At 48.3% G+C, this 15702-nt stretch overlaps 1 protein-coding gene across 2 annotated transcripts in view; it reads right to left on the bottom strand.

Moving 5' to 3' along the window:
• Positions 1–15702, bottom strand: part of CHCHD6 (coiled-coil-helix-coiled-coil-helix domain containing 6) — a 223826-nt gene that overhangs the window by 37005 nt on the left and 171119 nt on the right. For both annotated transcript variants that reach the window (XM_028138606.2, XM_054724400.1), the window contains exon 6: positions 6545–6615. In XM_028138606.2, coding sequence (XP_027994407.1) covers positions 6545–6615 — 71 coding nt within the window. The remainder of the gene's footprint in view (positions 1–6544; positions 6616–15702) is intronic.

The following is a 15702-nucleotide window of genomic DNA, read 5'->3' as shown; positions in this document are numbered from 1 at the left end:
AAGACCCTCAGATGACTTCAAAATAACTATAATTAATATGTTCAAGAAAACAGATGACAAAACCAGAATCTCACCAGAGACTGAAATTAAAAAAAAAAGCAGACAAAACTTCTAGAATTGAATAAATGCAATAATTGAAATTTAGAATTCAATGAATAGGTTTAAGACAGACTTGACACATTAAAAAGAGGATTAGTAAAATGCAAGGTCAATAGAAAAAAACACAGGCTACAGCATAGAGATGACAAAGAAGTGATGAAAAATAGGGAGTGAAACACCCACAAACATGTGAGACACAGTAATACATGTAACTGAAATTCCAGAGAGGAGAAAAGATATAATAGGGCAGAATTTTTAAAAATATTTTTTTATTGATTTCATAGAGGAAGGAAGAAGGAGAGACAGAAACATCAATGATGAGAGAGAATCATTGATTGGCTGCCTCTTGCACACCCACTACTGGGGATCGAGCCCGCAACCAGGCATGTGCCCCTGACCAGAATCGAACCCGGGAAACTTCAGTCCGCAGACCCATGCTCTATCCACTCTATTACAGCTTCACACACTCCCCAGGGCCCCAAGGGTCCCTTCCCGAAGATCACTGGGGTAAAGGATACAACAATGAAGGGGGAGGTAAACAAATGCTCAATAGGAGCCAAAATGGAGACTATAGAGATCTGTCAGTCTAGCCTAGGGAAAGAATGGATTGAGCAGGGGATGGTCCCATCAGAAGCCACCCCCCCAAAGCTTGGGAAATTGATTGGTTATTTTGAATAAACTCCTGGTCCTTCCCAAACCCAAGATAATCTAATCCCAGGGAACAAAGCCTTTCACCACCCCTTTACCACCCCCCCCCCCCTCTCTCTCTCTCTCTCACACTCACACACACACACACACACACACACACACACACACACACACACATGCTTGTCCCATGGGTTTAAGCATTCTCTCTGTAGCAGCCATGGGGGTTTAGAAGCCACACTGCTGGCAGCCGGGACTCCAATCACAGGCTCCAAGACTAGATACAGCCCACAACAATGGATTGGAGCTGGGAACAGTGCTAACCTACCTGGATGAGGACTGAGATGGCTTAGCAGCCACCTCTGGCCTGGAAGACCGCAAAGGCTACAAAGGACTAAATTTTAATATGGCACAGGATCTCTGGACACTGGCCCTATTTCTGGCCCTGATTTTCCATGGCAGGACAGATAGAGATGGGACATTAGGAACCCAGGGGCTGCCTTCTATTTTTGTTAGTTCTGATCAAATAATCGAATCAATACCCCCTTCCCTGGGAAACTGACCTTTAGATCATTTCACAACTGACATTCCTTTTCGCTTAGATCATATTCCATTTGCTAAGACCAGTAACTTTCCCCTCCAGACTTGCCCCAGATCTGGACCAACCCAGAGAATTCCCGGCTGAAAAAGCCCACCTAGAGTCCTTTAAAATCTCTAACTCCCTGTCCCTGGGAGACACCATTTTGGGCAGCCCATCTGGTTTGCAGATGATCTAATAAATTTATAATTCTTTATCACTTACTTTATCCCCAGTGGGGGGCGTGCAGGAGGCAACCGATCAATGATTCTCTCTCATCATTGATGTTTCTATCTCTCTCTCCCTCTCCCTTCCTCTCTGAAATCAATTTAAAAAAAAAAATCTTACCACCAGACCTCATCCTCCCTCAAGGGGCCTCGAAAATGCTTTTTCTCGCAACAGAGCAAGAACCCCACTTCCATCAGCAACAAAGCTGTACTAAACTAAATACTAAATGAGTTCTTCAGTCAGAAGGAAAGTGATCTTGGAAAGAAACCATAAATCCATCAATCAGTAATGATACAGAAAATTTGAATACGAATGACCACCTGAACCTAAGTGACAAACAGAAAACTATACCCATGGGTAGAATATACATTCTTTTCAAGGGCACATGGAAGGCTTACCAAAACTGGGTCATACACCAAATTTCAAACTCTTAAAGAGGATTTAGAGTATCTCTAATCACAAAATTAAACTAGAAATCAATTATAAAAAGGTAACTAGAAAATTATCATCTGTTTGGAAATTAAGCAATGCATTTTAAAATAAGCTGAGTCCAGTAGAAATCATAATAAGAATTAGGGGAAAAAATTGAATTTAATTATAATGAAAATACAATATATCAAAACTTGCAGGGTATAGCTAAAGCTATGTTTTCAGATAAATTAATACCTTAAGTGCATATATTAGGAAAGAAAGAAAGCTAAAATGGTATTTCACTATTCTTAGAATACAAGCAAAATTCTGTCTGGGCTGGCTTCTGCTGACTTTTCCCAGCTTCATCCTTATCTCTCTCTCTCTCTTTTTTTTTTTTCATTCATTTCTTTGCCAACACTAGCCTTTTAATTCCTCGAATGTGCTAAATTACTTCCTGCCCTGGGGCCTTTGCACAGGTAATCCTTCTTTTTGAAATGTTTCTTCTCCTTCCTTCCTCTGGCCAACTTCTCATTTTACGGGAGTCAGCTGACATGCCATTTCCTTAGAAGCCTTACCAACTTCCAAGTCTGGGTTTAGGGACTCAAACCTGGGCTTTTAAATTCAAACTCAGTCTTTCTTTCACGATTCATTACTGTAATCAGTCATTGTTTGGGCAACTGCTTTTTGTGCTATTAATTTAAAAATACTGTTTTCATTCTCCAAATGCTATAAGCTCCTTGCTGGTAGCAACCGAAGCTGTCTTGTTTATCTCTAGCACTTAGCATGGTGCCTGGCGAATAGTCTATACACGTGTGTTTAAAAAGTGGGTGAGCCCTAGCCAGTTTTGCTCAGTGGATAGAGCATCAACCCGAGGACTGAAGGGTCCCAGGTTCAATTCCGGTCAAGAGCACATACCCTGGTTGCAGGTTCCCCGGCCCTGGTCAGGATGCATGCAAGAGGCAACCAATCAGTGTGTCTCTCTCACATCGATGTTTCTCTGTTTCTCCTTCTCCCTTCCACTCTCTCTAAAAATCAATGGATAAATATCCTCGGGTGAGGATTAACACACACACAAACAAAACAAAAAAAACAATACAAAACACACACACACACACACACACACACACAAGTGTGTGAAACATTAATTAACCATCTAAGTAACCATTCAGTTTACTCAAAGTTGTTAAAAGAAGAAAATTCTCCAGTAGTATTGCTGTCAGCAGTTGGCACTTACTCCTGTGGCATTTACAATGCGATTTACAATCATTTGCCAATCCAAGAAATCTCTCAATCAAAGATTCTGTCCGCACCTTATGTTTAAGTACAATAATTTTAACTCTACATTACTTACTGTTTAATTTATTTGGGAAAAGACAAAATTTTCTTCTTTAGTAAAATCTATTTTTACATCTGTTCCATGCTATGTCAAGCTAGGTGTTGTAAAAGTGATTCAAATGACTGCCATTATTAGTAACAGTCTGTGGACGAAAAAAGGGTCACATATTAAACCCGATAAACTGAGAGGCCAGAAGGACGGTGTGTAAATTCCTAAGTAAAAGCAGGTCCAGGCAGATACTAGTAGGTGTCTTAGGCCAATAGCTTCCTTGACAAAGGTCAATCTTTATCTTAAGTGAGCCTGCCTATTGTCTTTTTTGTAGTCTCAGATAACATACCTTTGAAATGTCAGAGGAATCTCCTTTTCCAGACCCATCAAGGCACAACCCCCTGCACCAGAGCAGGAGACCACACAAACCCTCATTGTTATCTTGTTCCCCACATACCATCTCTGTGTGCTGTAAATGTTAATTATTAACTATTCTGTACCCGCCAATGTAAAAGAAGTGAGTGTCTCCTGTTTTACTTTTTTATCCAGGCCCCGAGATTTCCCGGGTTTGCTTCCTCCCACCCCTTTCATCTACCAGCCATGGGTTCCCGTAGTGCTCCTGACATCTCTTCCTAGGATTCTAAGGTATAAATGCTGCAACACTGCCATTCTCAGGAGCATTTTCTCAACTCGTAGGTAGCTTGCTTCCCAACAGTTATCAGTTTGACTCACACTCATAAAAATTCTCTACAGGTTTGGACATAAGTCAAACTATACCAACAGTTGTTGACATCATAGGTCTACTTTCTCTGTGGTATCTCACTGAAAGCTTTAAAGGGGTTGCTCCTCTTTGTTTTGTAGATGAGGAAACCAGAGAGGTTAAGTGACTTGCCCAAGGGCACAGAGCCAATCGGAAGCAAGACTGAGGTGTGATTCCAGGTCCAGGCTGACTGATAGCTCCAACCTGCTGCCCATCTTATGTTCAGAGGGAGCTTTCAAGGGGCAGGGAAGAAGCCGAGGCAAACAGTGAAGAACGGTGACTACAAAGCAGTCTCAGTCAAGCCTGACCCCAGCCCAGCAGGGAACCACGTGTGACTGTGGACAACCTCTCTAGCTTCAGTTCTCCATCTGTGAAATGCAACCAATAACAGTAAATAAAAGCATACAGTTGAAGTGCCTGTAAAGCACCTATCATTTAGTAATGTGCTTAGTAAGTCATTCTCAAGGGATACTGCAAACAAACTACTCTTCGCTTCGCTCAGATTAAAAATATACTCTTATGTCAGCTCCCCTTTGCCTTCAAAGGATATGATGAGAAAGAATATGATGATACCATCGAATTCACTAAGCCAGGGACCAGGAGTCCATGAGTCCCAACTCCCAGGATGGTGGGCCACATGGCAGGTGACAAAATGCATGTCCAGTGACTGTAAAGCTTCCTGGCTTCTCCCCAGAGCTGCTTCCCTTCAGCAGTTGGTTCCATGATCCAGAGAAGGGGGAGGGGACTCTGGATCCGGCATCACTGCCCCACAGACACTCCAGGGGGTGGGCCAGGGCCAGGAGCCAACCCCGATTTTTCCCTTTCCAGGATCACATTACTAGGGTGGTTGTCACCCACCCACCTCTGAGGTGTGACTGCTTTCCAGCCTCTTTCTCTCACTGATTGTGATCATGAGCAATGATCAGCCCCATGGGTGAGGACAGTGCTTACTCGGGGTGAGGACAGTGCTTACTCGGGTCGCACAGGAGCCCTCGTCTGTGAGGACAGGAGCTTCTGCATGTGGGGTGGCCCACACATTCTGCAAGGACAGCTGGAACATTCCATTCCGCAGGGTCCACACAGCTCATAGCGCTCACCCACCCACACCTCAGGCCCTGTGGGATCCCAATGGGCAGGCGCAGGACCTTTTGGCATATTACCTGCTGCCTGGAAAGGTCTTTTTCCTAGTCTCCTATTACTACTGCAGGACTCGAACTCTTCAAGATAACGGTTTCTCTTTCCCAAACCCACTCTTTAGTCAGTTGTACCCCAATCTGGTGGTATTTCCCCAGCTCCGGGTGTCTATGTACCCACTGGGCCTGTACTGCACGTACATCTCCTCTACCTCCCGACCCCTCCTGGCTCCACACATTTTTCATCAGCAGCCGTGTTCACAAGAAATGTGTCATCTCCTGGTCACCTAAACCTTCTGTTTCCTTCTCTTGGTGCCAGACCCAATCCCTCGCCACTCTGAACTCTGATTGGTTTGCCTGGGAGTCACCCCCGACTCACCCTTGAAGGAGAAAGACCCACAAGGGAGGAGGAGCGAGTTGGTCGGAGCCCCTGGTTACCTTATGAAGGTCTGGGTCCACAGAGACCAACTTCAAAAAATAACCCAGAGTGTAAGGCCCGGCTCTCCCTTCCCCACAGGAATCCCTCAGACCAGTGGTCGGCAAACTCATTAGTCAACAGAGCCGAATATCAACAGTACAACGATTGAAATTTCTTTTGAGAGACAAGTTTTTTAAACTTAAACTTCTTCTAATGCCACTTCTTCAAAATAGACTTGCCCAGGCTGTGGTATTTTGTGGAAGAGCCACATTCAAGGGGCCAAAGAGCCGCATGTGGCTAGTGAGCCGCAGTTTGCCGACCACAGCCTCAGACCTTCCCTGACCTGCCCCCTAAACTAAGCAGAACTGCATCTATACTGGACACACTGCATGCACCTCCAATCCTGACATTCTGGCTCAGGGGCCTCCCCTTACAGCACAGGAGCACGACAGACGGGGACGGAACGCTGCCCTCAGCACTGTGCGACCCAAGTGAGCCATCAGTGTCCCTGAGCCAGTCCTTCTGGAGTAAAGCAGGGGCCACCTCGAGTGTCAGCATACATGAGCTTGTGGCACAGGGCCAGACACATAGGGTACCCACAGGGAACAGACTCATCCCCTGAAAACCAGCTCCACAAATGGGGGACCAGCAGCACCCCTTCCCTGACTTCTCTGGGGGCCCGATGGACACCTGGCCTGGAATAGCCCTGCCAAGTCTGCCGCAGCCCCACTCCATTTGCCAGGTTGCTAGGGAGAAGTGAGTGCTCGTGTGGTCAATTACAGGTGACCAATAGCTGCCTCAGATCCAGGTGAGAGAACTGAGAAACAGATGGTCCTCTGTATTATTACAGAAATTTGAAATTAGGCAGGTGGTGGCAGGTTTCAAGCCATGTATGGGAATTCTTACAAATACAGGCTAAGTTTACAAAGAATAATAAACAAATTCTTACTTTATCATGCTCTCCATTTTCGAAGCTGCCTCATGGAATTGCTGTGAAGATAGTTTATACATCTCAGCATTCTACAAAGAGAAAAATAGAACAGGTTACCAAAGACTGCAATTTCCCTCTGGCCCTGTCACATGATGCAACTGCATTAAAAAGTGACAGATGCTAGCTAGCCCTGGCCAGGTGACCAAAAGGTAATGGATTTGATCCCAGGGCAGGGTGTGTATGGCAGGCAACCGATAGATGTTTCTCTCTCTCTCTCTCTCTCTGAAAAAAAAAAAAATTGACAGACACTATTCACTTCTGTGGCTGCTTTGTGCTGCAATGGCTGAGTTGAGTTGTTGTGACAGAGAATGTATGGCCCACAGAGCCTAAAATATTTACCATCCTATCTAATAAAGAGGGATATGCTAATTGACCCTCATGCTGTTGCAAAGATGGCGGCACCCACAGCCAATAAGGAGGGAATATGCTAATTGACTGTCCCACCCTCAAAGATGGTGGCTTCCACAGCCAATGAGGGAATATGCTAATTAACTGCCCCGCCTTCAAAGATGGCGGTGCCCACAGCCAATAAGGATGGAATATGCTAATTGACTGTCACACCCTCAAAGATGGTGGCGCCCACAGCCACAAGATGGCGGCACCCAGTCCCCTCAAGCCCGGCCAGGGAGGCAGGCATGCAGCAAGGCCAGGCCCACCCCCAGGCAGGCCCAGCCACTCCGTACGCCTGCCTCTGGAGTCCCCTAGTCCCTTCAGCCCCCCAGCTGCCCCGAGGCACAAGTAAGCCTCGGATGGCAGCTGCCCAGCCAGCAGTGGCAGCAGCAGTGATAGGGCGTCACCTTCCCCTGATCGCCTGGTCGCCTCCCATCCCTGAGGGCTCCTGGACTGTGAGAGGGGGCAGGCCGGGCTGAGGGACCCCCACTCCAGTGCATGAATTTTCATGCACCGGGCCTCTAGTCTTTAAATAAAAAGTTTGCTGAGTCTGGACCTGGTCCAAGCCTTATTTTATAGGTAGACTCTGCTGCCCAGAAAGATTAAGCCAGTAGCCCAAAGTCACACAGCAAGTGGCTGTGCCAGGGCTACAGCCCAGGAGGCTGATCCTGAGTCGGGCATGTGCCCTGCTGCCTGCCAACACCAAGGTGCTTCTTGGCATGGTGACTGGACAGAGCCTTGCAGGGTGGTTCCAAAGGCACACACTTATATCCCTTCTGAGGTTACCTCGTGGGTGTACATGTACAGAGCCAAGCTGGTGTGGAGACAGCCAGGTTTGCAACAAGGTAGAATGGATTAAATCCCAGGGGCCACCTCACTGTGACTCTGGGTAAGTCACTACTTCCTTTGTCTCAGGGGCGAGTTGCTTCAGGCCACACAGGCCCAGAATCCAGCACTTTCCACTTGTTTCCCCGAGGAGACCAAAAGAAACACACAGCTAGCCCACCTATCACCACGCTCCATACAGAGAACTGTGAGGAATGACTTCTTGCAGGAACAGCCTCAAGAATTAAATCACCCAGATCATAGCCCAAGACAAGGCCGGCAGTCAGACCTCCCCAGGGAGGGTGACAAGATAGCAGCAGATGCCATGCACACAGATAGCCTGGCCTGAGGGGGAATGACCCCCTCCTTAGACAGACCGAAATAGGTGAAAGGTGCTCAGAACAGAGTCAGGCAGAGAAAATGCCTTGTCCCATCACCCATCTGCAGGGAAGGTAACCAAGGTGGGGCAGGAAGCACCTCCCCTAGGACCTTCAGAACATCAAGGTGGAGTCTGGACCCCCACCCCTGTACGGCAGCCTCAGGGAAGAGTCATGTGGGAGATCAGCATGGAAAGTTGTGCTGGAGGGAGCACACTGGGACAGAGCAGTGTAGAAACACCTCTGGGTGGTGCTGGGGTGAGGCCAATGCCAGGCCTTCCTCCTCCAGCCACCGAGTGAGCCTGGGCAGGTCATGCTGCCTCTTCCTGGCTCATGTCCTCATCTCTGAACTGGGGAGATAGCCAACACCCCTCTCCGATGGCCATCAGGCACACAGCTGGGACGTGAGAAAGCTCCCACCACACAACAGGTACAAAATAAATAGGGGTTCTTCTTCCCTCCTGGCCAGGCTGCCCTGGCTCCCGCTGGCACGTGCTCATTCCAAGTCGCCCAGCACATTTCTCTCTGGAGCTGCATGTTCCAGCCAAGAGATCACGATTCTTCCTCAGCCAGACTGACATTCACCCAATACTGACTGTTCTGAGCGGAGGAGTAAGGACGAGACGAGTGAAATCAGGGCCTCCCCTCACTCTTCTGTGACACCCTGGTGGGGACCGCTGAGACTCAGTTTGTAGTCCAATTCATGAGCCCTCACAAAGGCTGCACGGTCCAGAGACCCACATTTTAGCTTCCGCTTTGGCACATGCCGGCAGTGTTCTTTGGGCCACTTACTTCCTTGAGCCTTGTTTCCTTGTTTCCTCCCTCACAGGGTGGCTGAGACCATGGCCGGTGGTTCCTGGCTCACGATACCCTCCCTGTCCATGGTAGCCACTATCATTACACCACAGAACTTTCTAACGCTAACCTATGCCTTACCTAAGCACCCCCACTGATCTGGGTCTGTTTCCTTTCCCACAAGACAGCCTCACAGCCCACGCCTTCTCCTCTTTGGAAGAGTATCAGGTCCCCATCTTCCAGGCCCCACCACTCGTCAATGTCCCTTTATAAGGGAGTATCCCCATCCCAGATGGGCCCAGAGTGCTGTTGGTTGACAGAAAGCTCATTGTATCTCCAGGCACACAGACCAGCAAGGGTGAACCGATAAGTGGTTAAGTCAACCACAAGCTCAGACTGAACATGTGGTCAGTAAGATTTGTCACAGGAAGTGCCCACAGGCCAAGAAGTGGTTGTGATTACCCGACGGCAGCTTCCTCTATTGTCTCTCAGAATGACTCAGAGGAAGTCCCCTTCCTGCCCTGAGCCACCCACCCACCCTGCCTTCTAATCTGCCTGCGTAGACCCAGACCGACCAGGCATTGTTGGGTGCCCCACTGCTGCTCCCTGGTACACCAAGGCCCTGGTCGGACTCTGGGAGTGCTGAGCTGGCTTCCTGTGCTCACGGCCTGTGTCCAGCAGGCCTTCCTGAGGCTTCCGAAGAGCACCCAGACCCCTTTGCTGGGAATAGCAGGGCGCTCTGCAGACTCCTGGACCACACCACCACCAAGGGGCTTCTAGAAGGGCTGGCCACAGACATTCATACGGGAACCCACTGAGTATTGAGACCAGGGTGCCTGCTCCCGGACCTCCCGGGCTCCCAGATGATGCCACATCACAAGTACAATAGACGTTTGGCCAGTCACCCCAGATGACATGGAGGCACCTGGGCCATACCATTAGCCTGGCTTCTAAGGAGCTGATCAAAGCCTAATCTTTTTTAAATATTAAGTAATGTTTTTGAAAAAACAATACATGGTTTAAGAAGGCAAAAGCAGAAAGGACAGAGGGTAGGTATTCGGTGACCAATAAACCTCTCCACAGCCTGGACCTGGAAAGAAAGTCAGCTGGTACCCAGCAGCGGTTGGGGAGTGCGGGGAGGTCAGGGTCTCAACTGGCTCAGAGCCCAGATGGACCCCAGCCCAATGAGTAGGGAACAAAGGTTTTCTTTTTTTTAATCCTTTCCTGAGAAATGAGAATATTTTTTCCATTGATTTTAGAGAGAGTGGAAGGAAGAGGGGAGGAGGAGAGAGAAACATCGATGTGAGAGAGACACATCAATGGGTTGCCTTCCATGTGCACCCAGACTGGAGGTGGGGATCGGCCTGCAACCCAGGTACATGCCCTTGACTGGGAATCGAACCCGTGACCCTCCTGTGTGCAGGCCAATGCTCTAACCACTGAGCCATGGCGGTCAGGGCCAAAGGTTTTATTTTTTAAGCAAGGGAGTGGCAGGGTTGATTTGTATTTCAGAAAGAACATTCTGGCAGCTGTGTGGAGGTGAACTGCAGTACCAGGAGAGTGCCTGGCTTCCCACAGCACAATCCCACGATGCCTGCACTTGAAAAGGAGCCCTGTTATCCATTCATAAGTCACTGGAAATCATTCTGAAATGCATTGTACTGAATCTACACACATTAATTAACACCCACTGATAGTAGTGAACTGTTATTTCTGGGGAATTTTTCTTTCCCATCAGACTCTTCTGATTCCTGATTTTGGATTCTTTTCCTCTGCCCAATAAACGGCCACCCCTCCTTCTCCTCCAGCTGCTTCGTATGCACATCTGAAACCAGAAACCTGATTTCCATTAATTAAATCTGCCATTAAAAATTAAATAACGTGAGCAAGAAGGTGTGTTATCTCTACGGGTTTCAAAAGTCGCAGTGTTTCTTCAATTACTTCCCAAGCAGTTTTCATATTTCATACTGTCTGATTTCTCCACGGGCCTGGATTTGCAAGATCAAAAGAGAGTACAAGGGTGAGGGGAAGCGCGGTGAAAAGGCTCAGAAGGGGAGGACAGGGAAACAATTGTGGAAGGCCATGGAAATGGTCCTGCTGCCCCCCTCCCCCCGAGGAGCCGGGACCTGGGAGTGGGGGAGGCCTGGGTAACCCACTGGCTCCATGCTTAGAGCAGGTCTGGGATTGTGGACAGGAAGATAACCAGGCTCATTCTGACGGCCTGCAGAGGAGCCACTTGGGAACTTGGGAGCCCTGACAGACACACACCTGCACTGGGTGTCATGGGAGGCATTTCTGTCCAGAGGAAAGACAGAATTAAGGTCTAAGGCATGTGCCAGGATCAAGAGAGGCTGCCAGGGTCAGTGAGGGTGGATACAGGCTCTGGAGTCAGGTGGGCAGAACTAGGGCCCAGCTCCCAGGAGTTGTAAACATGGGCCAGCATCCAGACTGGGGACATTGGCTTCTTGTCTGTAAACTGAAGACATTAATAGAGCCTCCTTCATACAGTTTTGTTGGAAATTATACAGATGCCAGTGAGATAATGTATACAAAATGCTCAGAACCGTGTCCGGCACACGATAAGCTCAATACATATATTAAGAACTTAACACCCAAATGCATATCAACCAAGGAATACATCTGGAAGAGACCCGGCAGTGCTGAGAGAATGAGGGAAGGTTCCTCCAGGATGAAAGCTCCACAAAGGAGGGGCTCACCTGTCTTGCTTGCTGATCTATTCCCCATAGACTACCTGGCACATAGTAGGCCCTCAACAAAAAGTTGTTCAGTAAATGGAAGTAGGAGGTCAGAACCACCAGAAAAGATCCAAAAACATGCTAAGGACATGGTCATTAGCTTAGTCAATTGAGAAGGTTTGCTGGGCAGCCACTCCGCGACCGGCGGGCCGCTCTGTGGGCACCAAGGACCGAGCCAGGTTTGGACCCAGCCCTGTGAGGAAAGCTCTCAGATTGGGTGGAGCCCATCCAGGACTCAGGGCCGGGCAGAGAGGGGGCTGCAGGGGTTGAGTGAGAATCAGAACTTGGACCCTTTCCCTACAAGTGAAAGCAACTTGTAGGGAAAGGTAAGAGCAACATTCACTAGTCCTTTTCCGTGGCCACAAACATGTTGCTCACAAGATTCCACAGTTCCCTCGGGCCAGGTGCTGTGGCAGGGACCTGCAAGCACGCTGGCCCCTGCACGCCCAGAGCAATGCTTCAAGGTAGGAATGTCGCTCCTCTGCCAGAGAAGACCAGGCTTCGCCAGGCAAAGGGTCCCACCCAGGGCCAGACCTCCAGGGAAAGAGGCAGGACCCCAGAACAGGTCTGTCAGCCTCCCACTTGGTGCCCTGGCTCTGGGCCCAGCAGTTGCCCAGGAAGAAACATCACAAACCAAAGGCCATGTGGAAAGAACATACGTAGAAAACTGTGAAGCCCAGGACCCTGGCTGCCTGGGGAGGTTTCCCAGCAAACTAGTGAAACTGGGGAAAGCCAGGGGTGAGGGGTCAAGGAAGTCCCAGAATCTGAGGACAGGAGAACCCCAAGCCCAGGTGCAGTCAGCACGCCCTGGGCCAGTCATCCAGCAGATGTAGATCTCCCGATCCAAATTACCAAAGCTTCCCACCCTCCCAGGAGAGCTAATTTAAAAGGGGAGAAAAAAATGCATTCAGGATTTGGAGAATCTCTGACTGGAAAAGAATAAAAAACACAAAGAAGACATGAATATAAGTATTTTGTGCAAAGTTCAAATAATCAATATAAACTTTGGTAATGCTTAGGACATGCAGTCAGCCAGACTATCGATGAATGAATAGCAATGCAATTTGGCCAAGTGTCTAAACAGCTGGTTCTTGGCTGTTTATGAAGTTGGTCCACTATGTCTTTGCCCTGTTTCCCTCCTCCTGGCCCAGCCCCTTCCCAAACACTCAGCTGACACCTAACCTAAGTTTGAAAACTAATCCTTCTCCCTCACCCTTCCCCTTTGCCCCTGAGCATGCAATGAATAATGGGTACAAGCATTCTTAGAATATTGCCCAGCATGTCAAGATTTAATTGTTTCTTCCTTCCATCCAGCCAATAGTTATTGAGTGCCTACTGTTTACTAAGTCTTGCTCCACAATCAGGGGGCACATCAGTAATCAAGAGAAATGGTCCTTTCCTTCATAGAGCTAGCAGTCTCGATATGGAAAAACAAGAAAATAATTCTACTTGGTAATTAACACCATAAAAAGACACAGGGGTCAGGGGGTTGAGGAGCAAAAAGATGAGGGTGGGGCGATTTTAAATAGGTGGATTCAGAAAGGCCTCTCTGCTGGGGTGACTTGGGGTAGAGATCAGAACAGTGTGATGAGGGAGATACGATCTGGGGAAAGGCCCTGAGGTCGGACTACTTGGCGTGTCCTCCGGAAAGCAAGAGGAGCATGGATGGAATACATTAAGACGAGAAAACAGGCAGTGGAAGGACATAGGGCCCGACCATGCTCACACAAGGTTCCACAGGTTCCATGCTCACACAAGGTTCCCGTTCTCAGATTGGCAGGAAGCCACTGGAGGGTTTGATCAGGGGGTGATACAATCGGATTTCCATTCTGGAAGGATCACATCTGCTATGTAATGGAGAGCCTACTAGGAGGAGAGAGCGGGCTCCAAGCCACCTGGAGGCTGCTGTGGGAGAGGTGGTGGGGCATTCACCAAGGGGTGCCGAACATGCTCTGCACTGTCAGCGGGGGGTGCAGACCCATACCTCGGTCTCAGCTCTGCTGAGTGGGAAATGTCCAGGACAACCAGTGGAAAAGTCAGGAAGGCTGTGGGGATATATGTGAGGAGCTCAGGGGAGTAGTGAAGTCCAGGCTATGAATTCCATAGCTTTTGCTGCAGCATCTACTCAGTAAGTCTTAGCTGAGTGCTGAAATCCCCTTTGAACCCCAGCAGACCCCAGCTCCATTGATGGTCTGATCTCATTAGAATTTCCTCTTCCCCTTTGTGGGACACTGCCTCCAGAATTCTCCTCTCTCAAACCCTCATCTTCTGGTTCTCTCATTACGTGTCTGCTCCCTGCATTTCCTGCATTGGTAAATACCACCACTCCCCCTCCAATTCCTGCGTGGCGGGCGACCTGTCAATCATCGCTCTTGGGGGCCCCCATATCAAGCTGGCAAACACATGTGAGTAACTCTGCCTCCTGCTTCTCTCTCGAGGCCTCTCCTTTCTCTCCCTTGTCACTGCTTTCATTCAACCTTTATTATCTTATGAGTGGACTATTATGAGGACACATCTTATTCATATGCCACACTGGTTCTCCACCGTCTACAGAGCAACGTCCAAGACTCTCCCTTTGAAATTGACCTCTCTAATAAATTACTTTGGCACTGCCCCTGATATGCTCTGTACTTCACGCCATGACTCATCGTTTTCCAAGCCTCCATCATGTTCTCTATACTGTTTTCTCTGCCGATTCTTCCCCATCCACCTGAGAAACTGATTCATGCTTTGATACCCAACAATGCCCCTCTACTGGGCAGTCATTCCTCTCCCATATCCCAGGCAAATTAATGATTCCCTTCTTGGTGTCCTGACTGAGACATACTGTATGGCAGCACTTTCCACAGTGCACTGCAATCATTGGCTAATGTGCCTGTTCCCTTACATGGACTGGGAACCATGTGAGCTCAGAGTCCATACTTGAAGAATAAATGAAGGTGTTATTACTCCACTCACTCTGATCTCTGGACTCTGTCTCCTCCACTTTCTCACAGTGTTGCCTCAGCACTGATGTCATTACCTCCAACCTAAATTGGCCAACAACTCTCTACCTGGTGGGCCTCCAGTCCCTGGCCTAGCCTCCTTGAATCCACCCCCTCAAGGCCACAGGAACGTTCCACCTGGAGCACACACCTAATTGTGCCAGGACCCAGCTTATCCCCTCCCCCGCTTCTCTAGGGCATCCCCATCCTGCCTTCCAGACACCCCTCCATCCCTGGATATCTACTCCATGTCCTATTTCCTAACACACCTGGCTGGCTGCCATCTGAACATCATTCCCTAAGGTGTCAACTGCTAATTAGAGTGTTGTGACAGTGGCCTTAAGTGAGACCTTCATATAATTATTCGCATTTGTGAAAAGTCAGAGGAAAAGCAGGCTCTCTGTCTTTGTTGTGCCATTATGAGGAGTCAAAGGCACAGAGCTGGGTTTTCTGGACCACACCTCTTCTGTGGGTTTGGCTGAGTCTCCTAACATTTCTGGGTGTGTGTGTGTGATTGGGGGTGAGGAGTTGACTAGTCTCTCCTTACAAGGAAGTGAGAAGTATACAGCCTTGGGCATCTAGCTATATGTATGTACACACATGCACACATACACACTTTGCACATTGCAAAGCATTAAATAAATGAAAAGCTGTGGTAATTAGTAATAACTGTACAGGTTTTTTAAACTTTTTATTTACACTGAATACTAACCATTAGCCACCAGACCCCTGGGTGAGTGCTGATCTTACCAAAGAGTTGTTCTTCATTGTGTATTTGGGTCTGGGTGAGAAGACCCACCTCTTTGGAATACAGTCAAACCTCGGTTCTCAAACATCTCTCATCTCAAACAATTCACTTCTCAACCCAACAACCCTTTCATGTTGATACCTGCATGATCAGGTAACAAAGGAGACAATTCGTGAGTATGAGTCAGTTTACTGCTAAACTTCACATCGTTAACATCTCAGGAAATTGAGTATTTTCATAT

Source organism: Eptesicus fuscus, chromosome 12 (genome assembly GCF_027574615.1).
Source record: "Eptesicus fuscus isolate TK198812 chromosome 12, DD_ASM_mEF_20220401, whole genome shotgun sequence".
NCBI classification, from domain to species: Eukaryota; Metazoa; Chordata; class Mammalia; order Chiroptera; family Vespertilionidae; genus Eptesicus; species Eptesicus fuscus.
The sequence above is the reverse complement of the archived record's forward strand: the minus strand, read 5'-3'. Positions and strand labels throughout refer to the sequence as shown.